The 27433-nt window shown below is 40.9% G+C and overlaps 1 protein-coding gene across 1 annotated transcript in view; it reads right to left on the minus strand.

The window, feature by feature from the left end:
- LOC126116528 (uncharacterized) overlaps positions 1 to 27433 on the minus strand; it is a 158573-nt gene that overhangs the window by 104700 nt on the left and 26440 nt on the right. The window contains exons 4-6 of the mRNA XM_049915036.1: positions 3949 to 4055; positions 1742 to 1843; positions 1544 to 1664 (exon numbers count right to left, since the gene is read on the minus strand). Coding sequence (XP_049770993.1) covers positions 1544 to 1664; positions 1742 to 1843; positions 3949 to 4055 — 330 coding nt within the window. The remainder of the gene's footprint in view (positions 1 to 1543; positions 1665 to 1741; positions 1844 to 3948; positions 4056 to 27433) is intronic.

Here is a 27433-nt window from a genome sequence, read left to right on the forward strand (position 1 = left end):
CCATGTTTTCTACATCATCTGCTCACTGTTTCATGTAATTTATTATCTTTTACGAAGAAAAAATAGTTTTCTTGGCAAATATTCATGACTCAGTTGTTATTTTAAATGACTGCACTGATTGATAAGAGGCATAAGTCAGTTAGCCTAATAGAGCTTTTAAAGGTTCAAATGGCTCTGAGCACTATGGGACTTAACATCTGAGGTCATTAGTCCCCCACAACTTAGAACTACTTAAATCTAACTAACCTAAGGACATCACATACATCCATGCCGAAGACAGGATTCGAACCTGCGACCATTGCAGTCGTGCGGCACCGGAGTGAAGCTCCTAGAACTGCTCGGCCACTGTGGCAGGTGCTTTTAAAGCTATAGTGATTTGACATTGCTGTTGTACTACTTAATTATATAAAGATTGAATGTTTATATAGAAGTAATTGAGTGTGTTTACATGAAAGTGGTCTTGGTTTATTAATTAGTATCTTTACAAGTGCTTGTCTTCTTTTTTATTTAATTGTGGGCACAATTTCAAAGTCAGGTTGGATTTATTCTATGTTTCCTTTATATCTGTGTTCCACTGACAAGTTTTTTGTGTCTACGTATTTTATCTACTTAGATATTCCCTTCCTAAATGTGTGATTATGTTGACATTATATATCTCTTCATGGCTAATGTTACGTTGAGTACACATTATATCCATTAGTTATAGATATGCCACAATGTTAATGACTGTCTGATTTTTGTTGATATCTGTAATCTTTGTTGGATGACTTAATATTTCAGTTGGAGTTGTTTAGTGTTTATACCCATGGATTTTACATATGCACAAGAAATCCAAAGTTGAAAATTTAAGTACTGGAGATGTGAAGTTACTATTGCTGTGCCTCTATCGTTTGTAGAATAAATACAGTTTCTGTGAGCTGTTGTAACACATTATTGGACCTCTCTGGTTGTAACAATGAGATACACGACAATCATTTTGGTGGGTACACAGCACGGCAATCATTTTTGTCATTCACAGCTAGCTAAAGCCATTATGATACGTAATTAGAGTGATGTCGTAATATGCGTTTGGCCACATGTGTGAATAATAGTTAACATTAGTGTGAATGTGGGGAATTTCATCCCAGAATGAATCATTTCTAAATGCAAGTTGTTACTAGACTCTCGTGGCATGATTTCATTATTCTAATTTTGTAACTGTCATCACAATAAACCAATAGTGGCATCTTAGTACTTTCTGAACTTTGCCCACCAATAATTAAATATTATTAATTAATCAGTGATTAATGACTGTCAAGAAGGAGAAATTTTATTATTAAGTGAGCTTCAAGGATAAGTCTCAGAAAGTATATGTACTTCTTAATGAAGTCTGTTTTAAATACACAAAATGACTCATTCCACAACATAATGTTTAATCACATAATGATCCATGAAACATAAAACTAACTGCTGAAAACTGTTCCTTATGTATTTAAGGCCTCATATGTGAGGACTACACATTTTTTCAAGCTGAATTTCAACTTTTAATTAGAAAGTACAGTACCTTTGGCAATTCAAACTGCTCTCCAGGCTCTCTGTCATCAAAATACAGTGAATAGCTCTGAAGTACAAGTGAATGACATTTGAACTGGTCACCAGCTATGAGCACCTTGCAGTCTGGCTTGCTGCATAAAAATAATAATTTAGAGTTGCTTTGGTGTCTGATTGGAACAGTAAGACAAGGAATATAAGTGGAACTTACATTGAATTGGAAATCCTGTACAGCAGAAGTTTGAATAACTCTGACTTTGGAGGAATATTTACTTTATTCCAGTCAATTACTTCAGGGGTATAAGAGTTCCTCCTGGAAAATATATTACTAATAACTATACATTTGTAAAAATGTTTGCTTCTAAACTTTCTAATTCCCACTTTAAGATATGGTTTGAGATGTCATTTTTTAAAAGTTTCTACCTTCATATGAAGTAATGAAACAAATAAAAACATTACTCTAAGCTACTGTATAAAGGCAAGATATTTTTGAGTGTGGTTACCAAAATTATTTAAAAATTCTTGGTATATTAACTTCACATTTTTGCATGATGCTGTAATAAACACTCAGATAGACATAGGATGGATATTTTTTAATTATGTAATGTATAAATATATACATAATATGTAAAGTGGAAATGTTGTTAGCAAAAATCTCAAAAAAGTTGTTGAGTGAGTTACTCCAAATTTTGAAATTGTACCCTAATAAATATTCAGATGGACATAGTATATATTTTTAATACAATAATGTACAAGTTTCTGTTCAAAGTGACAGTGAGAAAGAAAATGCTGTGCTGTGAAAATGTGAAGTTTAGTTTCCTTTCTTGCACTCAGTTTTAATTACAATAACAGGGCATTTAAACCATAAGACAAACTGTTTCTCCAATCTGTGAATGGGTAGGATTATAAAGTTTTAGACAATTCAGGCTCCATAGCAGCACTCTAATCACCATCTGAAAAGCCATAAATACAAATTTCCCATCTTCTGTCAAAATTGACTATGAGGAAGAAAACAAAACAGCACATTCTATACAAAACAAAAAATGTATACAAAAGAATTTGAAATCTGAATCATCCAAAACTTTATAATCCTACCCATTCACAGATTAAAACTATGTGAAATGCTGTCACTGAAGCTACTGTCCTCACAGATCCAGTTGCAAGAGAGGTCTCTCTCTCTCACACATAGTAAACAGATAATCCCTATTGATTTACCCACTCACTTTAAGTGGCTTCAATTCCCAATGAAGGGTTTTGTTTGTAATAACAATAAAAAATGGCTCAATTTCAGTGAGGGTGGGGGATTGGGGGAGGAGGGGGGGGGGGGAAGAGGAGATGGACAGAGTAGGGGAACGGAAGAAACAAACATAGAGGTGGGAAGAAGATGAACAGAGAAAAGGGGTGGGGGAAGATGCAGAGAGATGGAGGGAGGAGGGGATGGACAAAGAGAGGGGGGAAGAGCATGCAGACAATGAGGGGGGGGGGGGGGCAGAAGGAGATTAGGACACATATCAAATTAAAAGACCACTTTAGCAATTCTAAAGCACTGCTGAGTTCACTAGTCCAACAATATGTGCAAAAAATAATTAAGTTATCTTCAATGTACTTTCTTCCTGAATTTTCAGTCAGTGAAGTAAGCTTTTTCTGTGTTAGTGGATGTTGATTACATACCCTGCCAATAATTCCCTGAATACATAAAGCTGTCATATGAATAACTATATTCATAATTTGTGAAGTTTAGGCCCAGTTTGTTTTAAAAGACCATAAAATGACTGTAAGGAAAAAGTGGTAATCCCATTTTTTCACATGTCCTTCTACTCACTTAAAGGATGTACAAATCTTGTTGTTCCTATCTGACAGATGGCTCACTATCTACTTTGCTTGTTCTTCTAATCCTTAAGAGCACAGAAACAAGGTCTTGAATTTAAAGTACGATATTGTTAAAAAATTTGGTGGTCATAAACTGAACCTTAACTCCTGGGATTTAGATTTCATGCAAAAGCAATTTCATTGTTGAGATTAATGGTTAGGTGCATAAAGAAATGTGTTTACTGCTTAGAGCCACACTTGCTAATGAAGAGCTGAAATATTAAATGGTGCTTTGAGATGATTTGTTCATGTGCTAATAATGTAATTGAAGTTCTTTTACATGAAAGAGGACATTTTATTTCTGCACATCTTCAGTGAATTATGCTGAATTAGGCAGCATACTATGAAATAGGATTAGTTTTGTAATTTACATTTCCTGCGTCTAACATGTTCATTACTGCTGCATAACTGGAAGGAAAATATTCAAGAGTAACAATGCCTTGAGGCCTTTTAACCACAGTTTGTTGGCAATAACTTTTTCTTATGATAGCATGAGAAAATGAATATCTTTTCACTGAAATTATCAGAGCAAATAAAACTGTAACTCACATCTCTAGATTGAAGTTTGTCTCACAGTCACCACATCCATCATATGGTGAAAACATTCCTTCACTACAGCAATGATTCTTGCAACCAAGATGAGCTGGAACATTGTTCTGGAATGTAAAAGTGACTTTATGTTTTTGATACGAAAGATTTACCTTATTTTAAGAGGATTATTATGATATGCTGAAGAAGAAAATAATGAATAACAAATCCACCAGAAAATTGTGTTGGACACAAATTTGAAGTCTACATCATAGCAGAGAAAAGTTTATTAGGAAATCTGTGCTTATCTCCTCAACATCTGTATTGTAAAATTTATGAATGTATTTCACATTTTCATTAAAAACTGATTATTATATGCACTGCAGAGTTTTTAATACAATTACTGTATTTTCAATATTACCAGTATAATGAAGAATAACTAACTGGTGCAAAGATAACACTGAACAGCTTCTGTAGTTCTGTAATGCTATTCTTGTAGCACAATAGCAACGAAAGTTGGCATAGCCTATGTGCACCGGTGTATCATTGCAGCAGTTCAAGCAATCTGGTACCAATGCAAATGTTTTGCAGTCTGGAAGACCCTGAATAACATCAAGCAGGAAAGATCAGTTCACATGGGTCCAGAGTAAACATCAAACAACTCATACTGCACCTGAAATTCCCAGGGAAAGAAACAGTATGCAAGCAGCTCCAATCTCTGTCTCAATAATACAACTCTGTTTTCATGAACAAGGTATAAAGGGGGGCATAGCAACCAAAAAACTTTACACAAACATAATAAGGTGAAAAGATTGCAATGGGCACAGCAACATAAAAATTGGAGTATGCAACAATGATCCAAGGTGTTATTCATCGACAAATCTATGTTTATAAGTATCAGAAACCACAGTCAAATGTTTGTTCATCGATTTCTTTGAGTGCATATGAAAAGTCAGTGTATGGCACCAACAGTGAAGCATGGTGGATGGTCGGTCATGGTGTGGGTATGTTTTGCAGGTGATAAGAGTTGCTGATCTCCTGAGTATTAATGGAACATTAAAGAAGGAAGCATATTACAGGATACTATCAACAATGCAGTGCCATCTGGTGAGAGACTTATTGGCCATGTGTTTGCTATGCAGCAAGACATGCTCCCAAACATGCTTCTAAATTGTGCAGAGGGTATGTTAATAGAAAAGACAGATGTGGAGAATTGAAGAATATCAGTTGGCCAAGCCAGTCACCTTACATCCCATTGAACTCTTAGAGATGAACCCAACACGAACATCAGAAAACTGAGGCCATCTAATGTTGAAGATTTTTGGACTAATCTACAGATTTGTTGTACTCTAAAATCTGCAAAAATACTAGAAAATCTTATCTCCAGAATGCCATGAGGTTGTGCAGCTCTACGAGTGCAAAGGGTGGGTACAAGGAAGAAGCTATAATCTAAACCATATTGTATTGTAGGTAATGACAGAGAGAAAAATATGTATTGTGTTAGTACAATATGTCTGTGCAATTAAATAAAGTACACAGTTTTATCATGGGTGACTGAAAACTTTAGTTAGATATCTGTATGTAAAAGACAAGATGAAATAAGCACTGGGTATGTTGCACTGAGAAATATCAGTATTATTTAGCTGTTTATTCATATACGAAATTTTTGAAGATATATGGAATAATTTGAGAGGAGTCTAAAAAAAATTTGACTCGATGTACTTTTCATTCCAATAGTACATACTGAGGAGATGCTGCAAGATGTATAACTTGTCTGAAAAACAAGAATACACAATAAATATTTACGAGCTCCCACAGATCCTATGTAAACAAGGGAAATGGTTGATGTGGATGTGTGTGTGGTGGTGGTGGTGGTGGGGTGAGGAGGTTGCCGGGGGGGAGGGGGGGGGGAGGATGAAAACGTTAAACATATCTTCATTTAAAACCTAAAAAAGAACTTCCCACAAAACATGTAAATGTTCGATATACACAGATACATATTATAATTCTTAGGCTATTGTAGGCATGTGACAGCAAACAGAAAAATTGTTTTACAACACTTACTTACAATGATCACATAACTGCATCAATGGAGTAGTAGGAGTTGGTCACCAAAAAATCCTTTAGGCTGCCCATAAAATGAACTATGTTAGCATTTAAACTTTTTATGGCTGCTAGGAAGTTATTGAAAATATGTGTTCCTGAAGAATGATAACCTATTTGTACCAAAATAAGAGATTTAAAAACTTTGTGAAGATTATTCTTATTTCTTGAACTGACTAAGTGAACTGAGCTGGTGGTTTGAAAAAAAAAAATACATTTTAATGACAAATTTCATCAAGGAGTAAATATAGGTCTACTGGGAAGCAGTAAGTAACATCCCTAGGTCCCTAAATCAACCTCTGGAGATGTTTTGGATTTCAAGTTACAAACAAATTGTATTACACATTTTTGGACCCAGAAAATTTTAACACAGATTGATGAGTTACCCCAAAAAATAATCCCTGTATAACTTTGTGGAATGAAAGTAACATGTATGTCAGCTATATCATTTTTATATCACTCATATCTGACAACATACATAATGCAAATAGATATATGTGTAGGTGTTTCAGCATTCTGTGGTACCAGCATGCTTCTCTCGATTGAATTTATCATCAATCTGTAATCCCATGAATTTAACACTGTCGACTTATTCTATTTGTTTGTCACCATATTTTAGGCATATACTCGTGGGAAACCTCTTACAAGTTCTGAACTGCATTTAGAATGGTTCCTCAAAATTTAATAACAAATAATTGGGTAGGAAAAACCAGGATCAAATAATTAAAATATGATGAAAAGGATAGATTGCTACTCACCATATAGCGAAGATGTTGAGTCACAAGTAGGCACAACGAAAAGACTGTTAAGCACACTAGCTTCTGGCCAGCACACACACACACACACACACACACACACACACACACACACACACACACACACACACTAACATGGCTCACACACACATGACCACTGTCTTTGGCTGCAAATGTGGGTAATGGGAGAAGCAGTCTGGGTGGTGGTGGTAAAGAGGAGGCTGCGGCAGGGAGGAGGAAGGAGACAAGGGTATGGGTGGGAGGCAGTAAAGTGCTCTTTGTGGGGTCATACAAGGATTGGGTGGAGAATGGGTAGTGTAACTAGGTGCAGCCAGGAGATTAGACAGAGGCTGGGATGGAGTGGAAAAAGAGAGAAGCAAAAAGACTATGGATGCACATGTGGAACAGACGGCTGTGGAGTGGGAACAGGGTAGGGATAGGTGGACCATGGACAAAGACTAACAATGGTTGCTGCCAGGAGGGTTATAGGAACATAGGATAAATTGCAATGAGAGTACCCACCTGCAAAATTCAGAAAAGCTGGTGTTGGTAGGAAAAATCTAGATGGCGCATGTTGTAAAGCAGTCATTAAAATGAAGAACACTGCAATGGATAGCATGCATCCCATACATCATCCCACCACCACCTAATCTAGTCTGGTCACAAGAACCACCTATCGCATCAAAGGCAGGAATATCTGCAAAATACACTCCTGGAAATGGAAAAAAGAACACATTGACACCGGTGTGTCAGACCCACCATACTTGCTCCGGACACTGCGAGAGGGCTGTACAAGCAATGATCACACGCACGGCACAGCGGACACACCAGGAACCGCGGTGTTGGCCGTCGAATGGCGCTAGCTGCGCAGCATTTGTGCACTGCCGCCGTCAGTGTCAGCCAGTTTGCCACGGCATACAGAGCTCCATCGCAGTCTTTAACACTGGTAGCATGCCGCGACAGCGTGGACGTGAACCGTATGTGCAGTTGACGGACTTTGAGCGAGGGCATATAGTGGGCATGCGGGAGGCCGGGTGGATGTACCGCCGAATTGCTCAACACGTGGGGCATGAGGTCTCCACAGTACATCGATGTTGTCGCCAGTGGTCGGTGGAAGGTGCACGTGCCCGTCGACCTGGGACCGGACCGCAGCGACGCACGGATGCACGCCAAGACCGTAGGATCCTACGCAGTGCCGTAGGGGACCGCACCGCCACTTCCCAGCAAATTAGGGACACTGTTGCTCCTGGGGTATCGGCGAGGACCATTCGCAACCGTCTCCATGAAGCTGGGCTACGGTCCCGCACACAGTTAGGCCGTCTTCCGCTCACGCCCCAACATCGTGCAGCCCGCCTCCAGTGGTGTCGCGACAGGCGTGAATGGAGGAACGAATGGAGACGCGTCGTCTTCAGCGATGAGAGTCGCTTCTGCCTTGGTGCCAATGATGGTCGTATGCGTGTTTGGCGCCGTGCAGGTGAGCGCCATAATCAGGACTGCATACGACCGAGGCACACAGGGCCAACACCCGGCATCATGGTGTGGGGAGCGATCTCCTACACTGGCCGTACACCACTGGTGATCGTCGAGGGGACACTGAATAGTGCACGGTACATCCAAACCGTCATCGAACCCATCGTTCTACCATTCCTAGAGTGGCAAGGGAACTTGCTGTTCCAACAGGACAATGCACGTCCGCATGTATCCCGTGCCACCCAACGTGCTCTAGAAGGTGTAAGTCAACTACCCTGGCCAGCAAGATCTCCGGATCTGTCCCCCATTGAGCATGTTTGGGACTGGATGAAGCGTCGTCTCACGCGGTCTGCACGTCCAGCACGAACGCTGGTCCAACTGAGGCGCCAGGCGGAAATGGCATGGCAAGCCGTTCCACAGGACTACATCCAGCATCTCTACGATTGTCTCCATGGGAGAATAGCTGCCTGCATTGCTGCGAAAGGTGGATATACACTGTACTAGTGCCGACATTGTGCATGCTCTGTTGCCTGTGTCTATGTGCCTGTGGTTCTGTCAGTGTGATCATGTGATGTATCTGACCCCAGGAATGTGTCAATAAAGTTTCCCCTTCCTGCGACAATGAATTCACGGTGTTCTTATTTCAATTTCCAGGAGTGTAAGTCATGTGATCTGCAAGCTAAGCTGCAAACACTGTGCCTTGTTCTATGTGGGATTGACAAACAACAAGCTGTCTGTCAGCATGAATGGCCACTGATGAACTGTGGCCAAGAAACAATTGGAGCATCTAGTTGCTGAGCTTGCTGCCCATCATAACGTGTTTTTATTTTAATGACTGATTTACGGCCTGTGCCATCTAGATCCTTCCTACCAAAACCAGCTTTTCTGAATTGCACAGGTGAGATTTTTTGTTGCAGTTTATCCTATGTTTCCGTAACCCTCCTGGCCTCAACGTTTGTTAGTCATTATCCTTGGTTCACCTATCCCTACCGTGTTCCAACAACTCAGGCTTTTATTCCACAAGCCCACCCACAGTGTTTTACTTCTCTCTTTTTCTGCCCACACCTGCCCTCTGTCTAACCTTCTGACTGCACTTAGTTGCCCCACCATCTCTCCACCTTGCCTTGCCCTTCTATGCTCTTATAGACAGCACTTTACTATTTCCCACACATACTCTCACATACTCTGTTCTTCCTCTACACCCCACCACAGCCTCCTCCTTACCCCCAACACCCAGATTGCTTCTCTCATCATGCACATTTGCTTGTAGTCTGACCTTGGCAGCCAGAGAGAGTGGTCATGTGTGTGAGAGTTGCATTTACATAATGTACGTGTGTGTGTGTGTGTGTGTGTGTGTGTGTGTGTGTGTGTGTGAGAGAGAGAGAGAGAGAGAGAGAGAGAGAGAGAGAGAGAGAGAGTTATCTATTTCAGAAGAAGGTCTTCTGGCCAAAATCTGAGGAATGTGTTTAGTAGTCTTTAAGTTGTGCCTGTCTGTGACACAACATCTCTGCTGTATGGTGAATAGTGATCTGTCCTTTACATAATATTGTCAGATTTCGAAGGGAACAATTTATTAATGTCCATGAAAATTTTATTAGTCAATCTTTCTAAGACAATACCTGATCTGTAATTTTTTGCAACGTTTTTTATCATATCCACACAAAACAAACTTGTCCTCTGGTAATGTTACAGATGAAAGGTCATTGATGTACATATGAAAAAGCAAGGGCCCTAAGATGAATTCTTGTGGGACACAACATGTAATTAATTCCCAGCTGGATACTGACTAATGGCTTGATATGTGCCTCTTTCTTAATGAAACCGTTTATTTTCTAAGAGAGATATCAGATTTGAACCATTTTGCAGCATTTCCTGTTATGCCATTATGTTATAATTTGTTTAAAAGTATTCTGTGATTTACATATCAAATGCCTTTGACAGATCACAAAATTTACAATTAGTGTATAATTGGTTGTCTAATGAATCAAGTACATTCCTACTGTATGTGAAGATAGTGTTCTCGATATTGGAACCTTTTAGAAATCTGATCTGTGACTTCGACGACATATAATTTGCTGTTAGATGACTAAGAAATCAATTATATACTGCCATTTCTAAAACTTTCGAGAATGTTAGCAAATGCAGAAGTGAATGGAAAAATGATGGTATTACTTCATCTCCTTTCTGAAACAATGCCTTAACTTTAAAATATTTCAGCCATTCAGGAGAAGTTCCACTCGTTAACAGCTGTTCACACTGACAACTCAATATGTTACAACTTAGAAGCATTTTCTTTAATTAAAATTCTTGATTTCTATCATAACCACTAGAAGTTTTTGATTTTAAAGATTTTATGTTGGACTTTACTCCTACTGGTATAGTGTGGAAGTTATTTGTAATAACTGGTCTGAGATATTCCGTGACAGCCTCTACTAAACCTGACAGTCCCAGCTTTTCAATAACACATGTGAAATGATTATTAAATGTTTTGCAATACTGCACAAATCTGTTACCAATGTATCATTTACTTTTAATGCTATGTGCTCCCCTTCATATCTGGTTCTACCAGTCACCTCCTTCACTAAATCCCTTATTGTCTTTGTACTGTTATCTTATATGATTATCTTTTTCTTGTAATGTATTTGCTTTGGTGTCCATATTACAAGCTTTAATATTTTGCAGTATGTCTTGTAATGTGCTACAGCATCAAGATCAGAGCTGTTTCTGACTGACAGATACAGTTTCTTTTTCTGTTTTACAAGATCCTTGCCTTCTTTGTAGGCTTGGGTCTAATCTGGGTTAGTTTTGGGGTAAACAGTATTAAAATATGTTAATTACTTTATTAAAAGTGTTGTACTTTTCATTCATGCCACAAGTACTGTAGCAAACACTCCATAGTCTGCCCTCTCGAATTCCAATTTAATAGATTTTATATCCTGTTCAGTATTAACATTTAACAGACTGTTAGTTCATTAGACCTTTTTATAAAGATATTATCATTGCTGTTTATGACAATTAGTTACCCCAATTAGAAAGTTTATGGCAGGAATTAAATTGATTACTGGAAGAGTTCTGAAGAAAATCTAGATTAAAATCACCAGCACCAACAAGCTTTATGAACAGATTAACACTACCTTTTGTTGGCCACTGCCATGTACTCCACTGAAGAATTTCTTAGTAGAATTCACTGCAGTGTATATAGTATTAATAATCTCAAATTTTTTGTATTCCACCAAATATGAATTCTTTACATCTCCAGTGCAGTAATGTGATTGGCTACAAAAGCCTAAGAACTATCATGTCTACCTTGGGGTACTGTAAAGTGAGATGTTATGTAAAAAGTTTGTTATTACTTTCTAAATGAAAATATGTATAAGATTGTTTTCCACATCCATGAGGACCATTTCAGTTGGGATCAGTGGAACAAACCTTACCATATCTTTTTTCTTTGTAAATGTGTATTATGTTTTCTTGTTTCATAACACATTCTACATCCTTGGGGATCTCTTCACTATGGATCTATGGCATGAAAAGTGCATATAATTTAACACCTGAAATTTTTACATTAATGTATGAAGACAAAATACATTTATTGGAACCTGCAGAAAAAAATAGTGGCAATATTCTTAGTCAATGAAATGAAAATTACCAGCAACATTAGATAGTAATCTATGAGAAAAAAGATACCTCAAGAAAGATATTAAATTTTCTGGAATTATTTTTAATATAAATTAGGATGACATTGCAAAGAAAACTGCCTATGAAAATAGCAGGCATGAGAAATATTGCTGTATTATGCAACTAATGCATGTGAGTGTGAATGCGCTGAGTGTGCCGTTGCACATTCATGTTTGAATTGGCTGACATCTGTATCAGCATGAGCCAGCCACTGGAGACAGCCTGTGGGAGTTGTGTGCACAGTGAGACCTCCACCACGCCATCTGCTGGTAACTCACACATATATGCACACAGAACAGCATTAGATGTTCCTACATTTACATCTATTTACATCCACACAGATACTCTGCAAGCCAATGTGAGGTGTATGGCGGAGGGTAACCTGTTCCACTACTTGTCATTTCCTTTCCTGTTCCACTCGCAAATAGAGTGATGGGAAAAACGCCTGTACACCTCCGTATGAGCCATAATTTCTTGTGTCTTACCTTCATAGTCCTTACATGCAGTGTCTATTGGTGGGAGCAGAATTGTCCAGCAGGCAGCATCAACTGCCGGTTCTCTAAATTTTCTTAATAGTATTTCCCAAAAAGAATGCCACCTTCCCTCCAGGGTTTCCCATATGAGTTCCCAAAACAGCTGCATAAACTTCTGTTTCATTCAAACCTACCAGTAACAAATCTAGGAGCCCTCCTCTGATTTACTTTGATGTCTTCCTTCAATCTGACCTGGTACGGATTCTAAACACTCGGGCAGAACTCAAGAACAGGTTGCATCAGCATCCTATATGTGGTTTCCTTTGCAGGTGAACCACTCTTTCCTGAAATTCTCTCAATAAACTGAAGTTGACCATTTGTCTTCCCTACCACAGTTTTCACATGACCTTTCCACCTTATGTCACTTTGCAATGTTACGCCCAACTATTTAAACGACTTGACTGTGTCAAGCTGGACACTGGTAATAGTATATCTGAACATGACAGGTTTGTTCTTTCTACTCATTTGCATTAATTTACATTTTTCCACATTTAGGGATAGCTGTCATTCATCACACCAAATGGAAATTTTGAATAAGTTGTCTTGTATTTTCCTACAGTTGCTCAATTTCGGCACCTAACTGTACACCATGGCATCATCAGCAAACAACTGCAGACTGCTGCCCACCCTGTCCACCAAATCATTTATGTATATAGAGAAAAACAGTGTTCCATCACACTTCCTGGGGGCAGTCCTGATGATATCCTTGTCTCTGATGAACACATGCTGTCCAGTACAAAGTGCTGGGCTCTATTATTTAAGAAGTCTTCAAGCCTCTTATATATCTGTGAAATTATTCAATATGCTTGTACCTTCATTAACAGCCTGCTTTCCAGAATCTAGAAATATGGAATTTGCCTGTTGCCCTTCATCCATAATTCTCAATATATCATGTGAGAAAAGGGCAAGCTGAGTTTTGCATAAATGATGCTTTCTAAAACCATGCTGATCCATGGACATAAGTTGCTTATCCTCAAGAAAGTTTATTATATTCGAATGAGAATGGGTTCAAGGATTCTGCAGCAAGCAGAGGTTAGGGATATTGTCTGTAATTTTGCAGCTCCGTTCTTTCACCTTTCTTATATGCTGGAGTCACTTGCGCTTTTTTCCAGCCACTTGGGGCTTTGTAATGGGCAAGAGATTCATGATAAATGGAAGCTAGGTAATGGGCCAATGATGTAGAATACTCTTTGTAAAATTGAACTGGGCTTCCATCCAGACCTGATGATTTATTTCTTCGCAAATCCTTCAGTTGCATCTCTATGCCAGGTATGATTATTTCTATGTCATCCATATGGGAGTCTGTCCAATGGTCAAATGACTGTATGTTTGTACAGTTCTCCTGCATGAACAATTTCTTGAATGTGAAATTTAAAACTTCTGCTTTTGTTTTGCTATCTTCAACTGCCACACCAGACTGGTCAACAAGGGACTGAATGGAAGCCTTAGACCCATTTAGTGTTTTTACTTATGACCAGAATTTTCTCAGGTTCTCTGCCAGATTTTTTGCTAAGGTGTGATGGTGATAGTTGTTGTATGCTTCACACACAGATCTTTTCACAGATGCACAAATCTCTACTAACCTTTGGTTGTCATCCCTTGTGCATCACCTTTTGAACTTAAAGAGTGCAACAGCCTCTGCTTCCTCAGCATCTTATGAATTTCATTATTAAACCATGGGGCATCTCTTCCACTATTTATCCACTTACTAGACATGTATATGTAACTCTCCAGACCATGATTTACAATCTGCTTAAACTCTGCCCATAATTCCTCTACATCCATCTTACTGATATTAAGTGATACCAGTTCACTGTCTAAGTAAAATGTTAGTAACTGCTTACCTGCTCTATGTAGCAGAAACACTCTCCTAGTCTTTTTGTCTGGTTTATTAACTTTCATAATCATAGTTGCTATAATGACATCATGATCACTAAGTCCCATTTCTATACTGACATTGTTGGTAAGTTCTCGCCTATTTGTTATTTGTTGCTACAACGTTTAAGATATTTCCATTGTGTGTAGGCTGCTGAGGTGGCTGCTCAAGGCAATTTGCAGAAAATGTGTTCAACAGTATTTTGCATGACTGTATGTCTGTACACACCCCCCCCCCCCACCCCACCCCCCAATGAATCCATAGACATCGCAGTCTATACTCAGCAGGTTAAAGTCACCTCCAGCTAGTATTGCATGATCTGAGTATAGACTTTCTTTGAATGACACTAGAACTGCCACAGAGGAATTGGGTGGCTGGTAAAAATATCCAACAACTAACTTATTTTCACCTACACCTTAAAAGTGGAGATGCTGAGTCACAGATAGGCACAACAAAAAGACTGTCACAATACCAACTTTTGGCCAAATACACACAAACACACACACACACACACACACACACACACACACACACATACACTCAAGAAAATGCAACTCATACACACATGACTGCAGCCTCTGGCAGCTGAAGCCATGTGGCTTCCAGAGGCTGCAGTCATGTGTGTGAGTTGCTTTGCATGTGTGTGTGTGTGTGTGTGTGTGTGTGTGTGTCATCTATTTTCAATAAAGGCCTTGTTGGCTGAAAGCTTATATTGTGCAGTCTTTTTGCTGTTCCTATCTGCCAACTCAGCATCTCCTCTATATGGTGAGTAGCAACTTTCCTATTCATAACATAGTTACATTCCATCCTAAATTTTCCACTGTTTTATTTTCACCTACTCCTGTTATATGTGACCTGACAACTTCACTGTTACACTCAGCTTCGACCTCAATGGAGACAATATTTTTGTCAACTGCAATGAAAACTCCCCTTCCTTTGACCTCTAATCTGTCTTTCTGATATACATTCCATGACTCGCTAAATATCTTGGAGCTTTCCACTTCAGGTTTCAGCCAGCTCTCAGTCCCAAGAATAATTTGAGCATGAGTACTTTCCTGGAGGGCAGTAAATTTGGGAACTTTATTACAAATACTTCGACAGTTTACTGATAAAATTGTGACAGTTGAAGTGTCTATATTCAGAATGGCATTTGGCTTCTCTTGCTGTGAATCAACTGGTGAGAGTCCATCAGAGCACCTCAATCTACCGCCTAGCCTAAAGATACCTCATGTGCCCTCCACAAGTGCTCTGCTACCCAAGTAGCTGCTACCTTTGTGTTGTGTACCCCTGACCTATCAAGAGGAGTCCTACAAATCCCCACAAGATAATGCAGGTCCAGAAATCTGCAGCCAAGACTGTCACAGAGTTGATAAGACCTTTGGTTGAGACCTCTACTTGGCTCCAAACCAAGAAACCGATCGACTCTGTGAAAGATGCTCAAAATTGCGAGCTCTGCTTGCACCCTATGGGTGAGGCCAGCAGTCTTCACCTCCTCAACCAGCCACCTGCACAAACTGAAGATTGCATCACAACCCATGTGACAGGCATCATTGGTGCCGATGTGCACCACAACTTGCAAACAACTGCATCCTCCACACTCGATTGCCACTGGCAGGTCACCTCCACATCTCAGATGAGGCATCCTGTTGGCTATCTTCCCAGCCCTAATCGCTATCTGCTTAAGGGGATTCATAATGTGCCTACCATTGGAGCTCCCAATAAGCAGTAAACCCCTCCTCCTGTAAGCCTGCTCAGGCCCTCCTGAAGGAGCAACAACCTGTCCACTCAAAGGGAGAATGGGCAAGGCCAGGTGGCTGATCTCCACATTGACCCTCCAACTCGAGTGATGTGCATGCATTACCATTCGCCACACACTCTGCTGAGAGGGCAGATCCACCATGTCATGAGCACTAGGAGGTGCCTCAGAAGCAGAGCCCACGAGCAAATCAAGTGACACCTGAGTTGTCCCATGCAATGTGCCAGATTCTCCACCACTGCTGCACGCCAAGGCAGCAGCCGGAAGGTGAATGTTGTAGCCAATTGCATGTTCAGCTGTTCATGAACTGCAGCCAACTCCTCCTGCATCTGCACACAGCATGCACACATCCTACCCATCCTAGCTTGGCCAACTGAAGAAGTGAACTATACAAATAGACAATCCCAGATATGTGACTTGCTACCCTCCTGATTTGTCACCAATGGATGCTGAGGCATTAAGGAGCTACATAGCTGGCTGTTCAGCTAAAGACAATAAATTGACACTCACAAAAATGCAAGATTAACCCTTGTAAACTGAGAAACATGTACAAAATTTAATAAATATACTTCGTGGAAAACGCAGAAAAGGATAAACACTTAACTTGCTGCTCTGTAGATGCACTTGTTTCACAGCTGAGAGCTGGAGCTTAACTCCTCTTTTATATCCTTCCAGTGCACCATTCACATCTGTATACTGGGGCATGTTATTTGTGGATCCATGAGAGTCTGTTTTACATTATTGTTTAGAGCTTCATGAATAAAGCCACATTTGTATTACTTGGACTGGTCTCATGTATTACTTGGTTATATGCAATTGGTGATGAGGATAGGATGCTTCCTGTGTGTGCATACTTTAATTGTGGTTTCATTAGGTTCATTCATTATGGATGGCATGCTACCAGCACTGACTGAAAAGCTAGCTTTGGCTGTGACCACTTCGTCAGCTTCTGCTAACAGACAGAGTACCGTTCCACTGTGTTTTGAAGCTTCTTGTACAGAGAGTGATCGAACTGACATCTGCAGCAATGTAGCAGAAGTGTCACAAGATGTGCCCACTATGACAACCAATAGCTTATGTGAGGAAGTTGCAGTGGCAGTGGAAAACACGTAAGCCCAGTTCCAAGCTGAGCAAGGCCAACCAAAGCAGCTGCAACCATCACAGTGCCAGCATCAGCATTCTCTGTTTCCATTTTGTCCCTTCTTTATTGTCCAGCACAAACATTTGGCGCATCAATATTCTTTGCTTCCATCTCTTGTTCCTTCTGTTTTGTGCAGCACAAACATTCAGCATGCCCTAAGTTCTGAGCTACTTTTAATGCTCGCCAGAAGAAAGGCCACATCGCCTCCATGTGTTGTTTGTGAAGGTTGCTCAAGATATGGCCATGGATAGTAAACTGTGTGAATCCAAATCTTGTGACTTCTCCCAAGTTGTTTATCAAGTTAAGTGTATTTTGTCAAGTGATCTGGCTGCGGGTCAATACAGGTGTGGCAGTGACTTTACTGAATTCTCAAACCTATGTGAGTTTAGGCTCACTAAGATTGACTCCAGTCACACAACACTGGTCAGTTATAATGAACAGAACATTGCACTGTTGGAACAATTTACAGCATCTGACTCTTATAAGTCAGTGGTTTGCTCCATTACATTTTTGGTGGTTGCTGATGCCGGTATTGAGAACTTGTTCTGGACCGACACATTTCAGATATTTGGATTTTCTATCAACAACACTGTTCACCTTTTGTTCGAACAGGTACTGTATTCTCAGTTGGAAACGCTGTGTAAGGAGTGTCCAGACTTGTTTTCAGAAGGTATAAGTGTGATGCAAATATTTATGCTCATATATCTTAGAAATCCATGGTTTAGCCTTGTCGTTGTCATTTGTGTCCTATTCCTGTCACCTTGAAAGATCAAGTGAAAGCAGAATTGGACAGATTTCAATCTCTACGGGTGGTGCAACCTGTTACGACTGGTGAATGGTTGTCTCTGCTGGCTGAAGTTTAGAAATCATTGAGGAAACTTCACCTCTGTGGTGACTTCAGTACTATTATCAATGTACATTCAATCGTGGATATGTATCCTCTCCTACACCAGGAGGAACTCATGTGGAAAATATTGGGTGGCCAGTACTTTTCTAAAATTCTAAAACTGATTTGTCTTAAGCACATCTGCAGTTTCCTGTGGACAAAAAGTCTCAGTGAGTTCTGGTCTCCTTTTGGTCTCTATCAATACTTGCGCCTCCCTTTTAGTGTGGCTAGCAGCCCTGCTATTTTCTAACAATTTTTAGAGCAATTTCCTATGCCTGTCCTTGGTTGCATTAATTATGTCATGGGCTCCTCCTACATCTACATCTATACTCTGCAAACCACCATGAGGTGCATGGCAGAGGGTACATCCCACTGTACCAGTTAATAGGGTTTCTTCCCATTCCATTCACATATGGAGTGTGGGAGGAATGGTTATTGGAATGCCTCTGTGCATGTGCAGTAATTATTTCAATTTTATCTTCACAATCCCTATGTTTGTGATACATAGGGGATTGTAGTATAGTCCTAGAATCATCATTTAAAGCTGTTTCTTGAAACTTGGTTAATATATTTTCTCTGGATAGTTTACGTCTGTCTTCACGAGTCTTCCAGTTCAGTTCCTTCAGTATCTCTGTGACATTCTCCCATGGTTCAAACAAACCTGTGACCATTCTCTGTATATGTTCAATATCCCCTGTTAGTCTTATTTGGTATGTTTCCCACACACTTGGGCAATAATCTAGAACCAATTGCACAAGTGATTTGTAAGCAATCTCCTTTGTAAACTGATTGCTCTTTCCCAGAATTATACCAATAAGCTGAAGACTACCACTGTCTTTACCCATGACTGAGCCTATGTGGTCATTCTATTTCATATCCCTACATAGGGACTTCAGCTAGAAGTACGCAGGTGGCGACCACAGAGACCTGAGCTGAGTCTGACATTGCTTCCACTTACTTGTGTCAGACTCCTTCTTTCTCCTTCCCTGTCAGCCTCCCTTGGCCAACTCTTGCTTTTTCAACCCCAACAGTATCAGATTTCGAGGCCCGAGGGCGTCTTTCCAATTTCCTTATTCCTACTTATAATCCAACTCCTGACGGGAGCCCACCCCTTAAGAAAAGCCAGCAGTCCTGTAAGCTGTGAGGGTAACACCTCAGGTTGGACGGGAGGCCAGCACCCTCTCTCCGTAAAAAATTAAACATGCTTTCAAGACTACAAGTAAGCCTCGGAACATTACTGACAAAAATAGACGAAGTCAATGGCAAAGAAACGGTGTACGATTTGGAACGTGGAATGTAAGGAGTCTGTACAAGACAGGAGCTGCAACCAGTATGGTCAAGGAAATTCAGAGGTACGAACTAGACCTAGTTTCACTGCAAGAAATCCAGTGGGACGATGCTGGTAGCATTGATGTTGAAAACTGTACAATTCTGTACAGAGCCTGTGAACGAGGTCATCTGTTAGGCACTGGTTTCTGCGTCAGTAAGACGTTGGCCACTAATGTTTCAGAATTCATTTCAGTCAACCCAAGAATATCTGTTCTAACACTGGACATAAAGCATATTAAGGCAACTTTTGTGAACTGTCATGCTCCCACGGAGGAGAGCGAATGTGAAGTGAAAGATGAGTTCTATGCACAGCTACAGGCAGTGATGGACGCTATACCAAATGGACACCTGAGGATCCTCCTTGGTGATATGAATGCCAAGGTTGGGAAAGAACAAGTATTCCAAGACACAACAGGTAGGCACAGTCTACACAACCTAAGCAATGACAATGGAGTTAGGTTCATCAGCTTCGCTACATCATTACGGTTGTTCAAACTTCCAGCGGAAAAACATACATAAAGGAACCTGAGTATCACCAGATGGGAGAACTGTAAATCAAATAGACCATGTTGCCATTGATCTAAGAGCCAAGAGATGGGTGTTAGACGTTAAGACAGCGTGGAGTGCCAAAGGTGGGAGTGATCATTTCCTGATCAGAGGCCGTTTAAACATACAGTGTAAAGGAAGAACGGGGCCTAAGTTAAAAAGAGTGGAAAGGTACCATGTTGAGAAACTGAAAGATGAGGCAACGAAGACCAGATACCAGTTGCAACTTAGTAACCACTTTGAAGCACTCAGTGAAATGGATGTGAATCAGGACCTTGAACTATTGTGGGGAAACATCCAGAGCTCAGTTAGGGATACAGCAAAGGAAACACTCATGGGAAACCCAGTGGGCAGGAAGATCTGGTTTGGAAAGGAATGTGCAGATGCCCTGAAAAGGAGAAAGGAAGCCAGGAACAAAGGGTTAAGGGGACAAATCTGGCACAGGCCAAAGCACAATTTGAGGAGGTTCGAAAGACTACACAAGCAATACTGAGAAGAGCAAAGAGGAAATACATAAGGAATATCATCACTGAAGCAGAAACAGGCTTCAGAGGACAAAAGACTAGGGAAATGTTTCTGAGGATAAAGTACCTCTGCAAAGGTCACCAGGCCAAGCAGAAATTTGTCAAAGATTCCCGTGATAAGATCCTGATGAATGATAGGGACACAGCTGAGAGATGGAAAAGAGTACTTTCGACAGCTGCTAAATTGTGATGAACCCGAACTGCAATTTGATTTCCAGGACCCAATTACAGCGGATGCAGACTATCCCCCACCTACCCTGGATGAGATAAAAACCAGAATCAGACACCTTAAACAGAATAAGAGTCCACGTGAAGATGGAATACAGGCTGAAATGATCCTGGCAGGAGGAGAGAAACTTGCAGAAAAAATACACCGACTGATACAGGCAATATGGACCAAAGAAGAACTACCAGGAGAATGGAAAACAGCTCTGATTTGTCCAATACATAAGAAGGGTGACAAACTGAAATGTGACAACTATTGAGGAATCGCCTTGCTTAACGTCTGCTATAAGATCCTGTCCAATTGCCTCATACATAGAATTCAGCCAGTGGCACAATCGGTGATTGGGGAGTACCAGGGAGGTTTCCGGCCAGGACGGTCAACAGTAGATCACATCTTCAGTCTCTGGCAGCTCACTGAGAAACTGGGTGAATATGGTAAAGATTTGCATATTTTGTTCATTGATTTTAAGAAGGCCTATGATTGCATACATCGCAAGAGCCTGCTCAACTGTTTAAGGGAGTTTGGCATTGCAGAGAAACTCATCAATCTGATAAAGACCTATCTGAACAAAACGCGTGCAAAGGTGAAGATGGGAAATCGTGTAACTGAGGAGTTTGGAATTGTGACAGGACTCAAGCAAGGAGATGGGTTGTCCCCTATCCTGTTCAACTTTGCCCTTGAGAAGATCGTACGTGAGACCTTCCAAGAGAACAAAGGGATTGAAATCGAAGGAAAGAGACTGGCATACTTAGCCTATACAGACGACATCTGTTTACTCTCTAGGACAGAAGAGGAGTAGGAGCAAATGACCAAAGCACTAAAGGAGGCTGCCAGCAAATATGGGCTAAACATAAACGAAGCCATGACAGAGTACCCTGTTATGACGCATGGTCATTGTCAGACTGCTGATCATCTACAATCACTGCAGGTTGGGGACCATTCCTACAAAGGGTGCAAGAATTCAAATACCTAGGGGCACTTTTCACTGAGAACTCGTCATGTGAAGCAGAGATCAATGCCAGAATACAAGCAGGAAACTGATCTTACCACAGCGTAGCGCAACTGCTTCAGTCCAAATCTCTCTCCAGACAGTTCAAGATTTGGCCTGTTGTTCTATATGGCTATGAGACATGGAGTATCTGGAAACAGGACTTCCATAAGCTCCTTGTTTTTGAGAGAAAAGTGCTTTGGAAAATCTTCGGTCCGGTTCTGGATGCAGATACACGGGAATGGAGGATCAGATACAACCAAGAGCTTGAGGAACTATACCAGCAGCCCAACATAGCAGGAACTGTCAAAGCCAAATGAATGCAGTGGGCCGGCCATGTGGCCTGGACGGAGGATCACAGATGGCCTCGGAAGCTCCTGGATTTCACACCTACAGGAAAGAGACCACCAGGGAGACCCAAGAAGCATTGGAGGGATGGACTCCATGAAGATTTAAACCAAGTGTCAATAGATGTGGACAAATGGCGGATAGCAGCAATGGACAGAATACATTTGAGGAGGAAACTTGCCTGATCATGTAGTAGTAGTAGTAGTAGTAGTAGTAGTAGTAGTACAAAGTGTTGTACCCAAACCACTCCTTTGTCCTTATTTAACTATGTACTTCTGGACCAGCACATAGTTTTGGCAACTAAAACCTCACAGTATGGCCTCAGTGTGATGCTAGTGCACCGATATACTGACTGCTCTGGATGATCTGTTGCTTTCACCTCTAAATCTCTTAATCTGGTTAGCAGAGTTACTCTCAAGTGGAAAAAGAGGCTCTCACTGTAGTCTATGCTCTCAAGGAATTACATGGTTTTTCACCTTTTTACTAACTATAAACCCTTGGTTTCCTTGTTTAACCCTCACACTTCCTTGCCTGACAAGGCAACACACCACTACAGTGCTGGGCACTGTTCTTGTTTCACTACAAATATGAAATCCATTTTCAACCTATGTCTGAACAAGCCAATGTGGACACCATCTCCCATCTTCCTGTGAGTCCTGATTCAGACTATGATCATGAAGAATTGCTATGTTTCTATCTTGAGTGAAATGCATGCCATGATCGAGGGTTTCCCAATTACGAGCTTGCACATAGCAACTGCCATTGTCACTGACTCAGTTCTGCATGAGATGGTTTGGTTTATTCAACAGGGTTGGCCAGATAAACCACCATGTCAGGTTTAAGACAACCTGTAAAACTCTTTTTTCCTTAAGGTATGACCTCTCTGTTTTTGAATGTGTATTGCTGTTATCCCTGGATGACACCTCTCTCAGAGTAGTCTTTCCTATTGTGTTATAGCATGAGGTTCCATGCCTTCTCCACCAGGGACATTGGGCAGTTTTACACACTGAACATTTAGCTAGGAGACATGTGTTTTTGGCCAGAGATTGATGTGAAATTGCTTGTTTTGTTGCAGCTTGTGAGCAGTGTGCCTCACAACAGGCAGCACCCCAGGGCATCTGTGTCCTCCATGGTCTGCTCCACACAGCCATTTAAATGCATTCATGTAAACTTTGCGGGTCCCTTACAGAATTACTATTGGCTCTTGGTGTGGATGCATTTTCACAGTTTCCTTACATTCTCTGGTCTGCATCAACATTGGATGAGATCACAATGCATACTCTTTTGAGGGTTTTTTCTATTGAGGAGTTGACTTGTTTCTTAGTTTCTGATAATGGGCCCCAATTCGTTTCTCACATTTTTAAATTTTTTTGTCCTGTCATGGCCTTCAACATGTTATGGCTTCACCATTCCACTCTGAACCAAATGGTGAGGCAAAGCTACTAGTGCATACATTCAAGTCCCAAATGAAAATGTTTGTCATCGATTTATTGCTGGATGACACATGACTGTCATTTTCTGATCACCTATCACTTCTTGCCTGTGGGGTAGTGAAGCCCATCTGTGATACTACAAGGCTGGCAGCCAAGCATGTTCCTCCACATTCTGTGACCTGTGCCTCACCTGCCACAGTCAGGTTCATCTGGTTACTTTGCACCCAGATCACCAGTGTGGGCATAAGGGTTTGGTTGCCAGCTCAAATGCATATCAGCCACTGGTGTCTGCCACTGGGGATGCTGCCTTCATGATGATCATATGGGCAATGGCCTGGTGGCACATCACTGTGATCAGTTGTGCCTCCATTCATTACCAGATGCTAGTGGTTTGTGGGTGCAGTCCTCATCAATGCAGACCACCCTGCAATCCTCTGCCTCATCACCTGCTGTGGAAGTGCCCCCATCCCAGTGCAGTGCTGTGGGGTTCCAGCTATCCAGCATGGGCACTGGTTCGTCTCCGGCTTTGGTTCCATTACTGCAGCCTGCTGTTCTGGTCAGGCTGGCTCCACCTGTCCCCTGGCTATCATCGCCTCAGCCGTCATTGCCATTGGGTCCAGCCCCTTATCCTTCACATTGGGACCTGACTGCTGATGACAATGAAGAGATGATGATGGCACCCACCTCTCTGATGCTGTCATCGGGTGCTGTGTGGGTCCACCACCCTCAGGCATTTCCCCATGTATTCTGGCCTGATGCTCCAGTGACCACCTGGCACATCATCCCACCTTTCATCTGCACTGGCTACCACCGATCCAGATTCAATGGATGTGTCTCTTGTTGGGCTGCCAGCATCTCCTCCATCAACTGGGTGGCCATGTTGTGCGAGGGAGAAGTGTACTGTGACTAGTGCCTGTGAGAGTGAGTACACTTGCTTGTTTGAATCAGCTGCCAAAAGTGGAGGCCAGCCACTGGAGGCCACCTATGGGAGGCGTGCACACGGTGAAGTCTCCACTGCACCGTCTGCTGGTGATTCTCACATATATGCATGGAGCAGCACTAACTGATCCTCTTTTATGTCCTTCCAGTGTACCATTCACAACTGTGTACTGTGGCCTATTACATGGGGATTCACGAGACTCTATTTTATGTTTATGTTTAGAGCTTCATGAATAAAGGCATATTTGTGTACCTGTACCAGTCTTGTGTATTAATTAGTTACTACAATTATGAGAACTTCCAGAGAGGAAACCAAATGAAAAGAAGTTGCCAGAATCAACAAACAATGAAATGGTATGAAAAGGACCATTTTCACTTACATTACATGTGAATTTTTCTGTAGACAGCTTTTTCGCTGGTGTTGTTGTTGTGGTCTTCATTTCAGAGACTGGTTTGATGCAGCTCTCCATGCTACTCTATTCTATGCAAGCTTCTTCATCTCTGAGTAACTGTTGCACCCTACATCCTTCTGTATCTGTTTAGTGTATTCATCTCTTGGCCTCCCTCTATGATATTTACTCTCCACGCTGCCCTCCGATACTAAATTGGTGATCTGTTGATGCCTCAGAACATGCCCTACCAACCGATCCCTTCTTCTGGTCAAGTTCTGCCACAAATTCCTCTGCTCCCCAATTCTATTCAGTACCTCCTCATTAGTTATGTGATCTACCTATGTAATTTTCAGCATTCTTCAGTAGCACCATATTTTGAAAACTTCTATTCTCTTCTTGTCTAAACTATTTATTGTCCATGTTTCACTTCCATACATGGCTACACTCCATACAAATAATTTCAGAAAAGACTTCCTGACACTTAAATTTATACTCAATGTTAACAATTTTCTCTTCTTCAGAAACACTTTTCTTGCCATTGCCAGTCTACGTTTTATATCCTCTCTACTTGGAGTTATTTTGCTCCCCAAATAGCAAAATTCATTTACTACTTTAAGTGTCTCATTTCCTAATGTAATTTCCTCAGCATCACCTGATTTAATTAGACTACATTCCATTATCCTTGTTCTGTTTTTGTTGATGTTCATCTTATATCCTCCTCGTAAGACATTGTCCATTCCATTCAACTCCTCTTCCAGGTCCTTTGCTGTCTCTGACAGAGTTACAATGTCATTGGCAAACCACAAAGTTATGATTTCTTCTACTTGGATTTTAATCCCTACTCCTAATTTTTCTTTTGTTTCCTTTACTGCTTGCTCAATATACAGATTGAATAACATCGGGGATAGGCTACAAACCCGTCTCACTCCCTTCACAACCACTGCTTCTCTTTCATGCCCCTCGACTCTTATAACTGTCATCTGGTTTCTGTACAAATTGTAAATAGCCTTTTGCTCCCTGTACTTGCCCCGTGCCACCTTTAGAATTTGAAAGACAGTATTCCTGTCAACACTGTAAAAAGCTTTCTCTAACTCTACAAATGCTACAAAAGTAGGTTTACCTTTCCTGAAGGTAGGGTCAGTATTGCCTCACATGTCCCAATATTTCTACAGAATCTGAATTGATCTTCCCCAAGGTCAGCTTCTACCAGTTTTTCCATTTGTCTGTGAAGAATTTGTGTCAGTATTTTGCAGCTGTGATTATTACACTGATAGTTCAGTAATTTTCACACCTGTTATCACCTGCTTTCTGTGGGATTGGAATGATTATATTCTTCTTGAAGTCTGAGGGCATTTCACCTGTCTCATACATCTTGCTCACCAGATGGTAGAGTTTTGTCAGGGCTGGCTCTTCCAAGGCTATCAGTAGTTCTAATGGAATGTTGTCTACTCCCAGAGCTTTGTTTCGACTTAGGTCTTTCAGTGCTCTGTCAAATTCTTCACACAGTATCGTATTTCCCATTTCATCTTCACCTACATCCTCTGCCATTTCCATAATATTGCCCTCAAGTACATCTCCCTTGTATAGACACTCTAAATACTCCTTTTACCTTTCTGCTTTCCCTTCTTTGCTCAGAAATGGTTTTTCATCTGAGCTCTTGATATTCTTACAAGTGGTTCTCTTTAATCCAAAGGTCTCTTTAATTTTCCATAGACAGTATCTCTCTTACCCCTAGTGATATATGCCTCTACATCCTTACATTTGTCCTCTAGCCATCCCTGCTTAGCCATTTTGCACTTCCTGTCGATCTCATTTGTGAGACGTTTGTATTCCTTTTTGCCTGCTTCAGTTACTGAATTTCATATTTTCTCCTTTCATCAATTAAATTCAATATCTCTTCTGTTACCCAAGGATTTCTTGTAACCCTCGTCTTTTTACCTACTTGATCCTCTGCTGCCTTCACTACTTCATCACTCAAAGCTACCCATTCTTGTTATACTGTATTTCTTTCCCCCATTCTTGTCAATTGTTCCCTGATGCTCTCCATGAAACTCTATACAAACTCTGGTTTAGTCAGTTTATCCAGGTCCCATCTCCTTAAATTCCCACGTTTTTGCAGTTTCTTCAGTTTTAATCTACAGTTTATAACCAATAGATTGTGGTCAGAGTCCACATCTGCCCCTGGAAATGTCTTACAATTTAAAACCTGGTTCCTAAATCTCTGTCTTACCATTATGTAATCTATCTGAAACCTTCCTGTGTCTCCAGGTCTCTTCCACACCTACAACCTTCTTTCATGATTCTTAAGCCAAGTTTTAGCTATGATGCTCTGTGCAAAATTCTACCAGGCAGCTTCCTCTTTCATTCCTTACCACCCTTCCATATTCACCTACTACTTTTCCTTCTCTTCCTTTTCCTACTGTCGAGTTCCAGTCCCCCATGACTATTAAATTTTCATCTCCATTCACTATCTGAATTATTTCTTTTATCTCATCATACATTTCTTCAACCTCTTCATCATCTGTGGAGCTAGTTAGCATATGAACTTGTACCACTGTGGTAGGCATGGGCTTCACATCTATC

This window comes from Schistocerca cancellata, chromosome 1, assembly GCF_023864275.1.
Source record: "Schistocerca cancellata isolate TAMUIC-IGC-003103 chromosome 1, iqSchCanc2.1, whole genome shotgun sequence".
Taxonomy (NCBI): domain Eukaryota; kingdom Metazoa; phylum Arthropoda; class Insecta; order Orthoptera; family Acrididae; genus Schistocerca; species Schistocerca cancellata.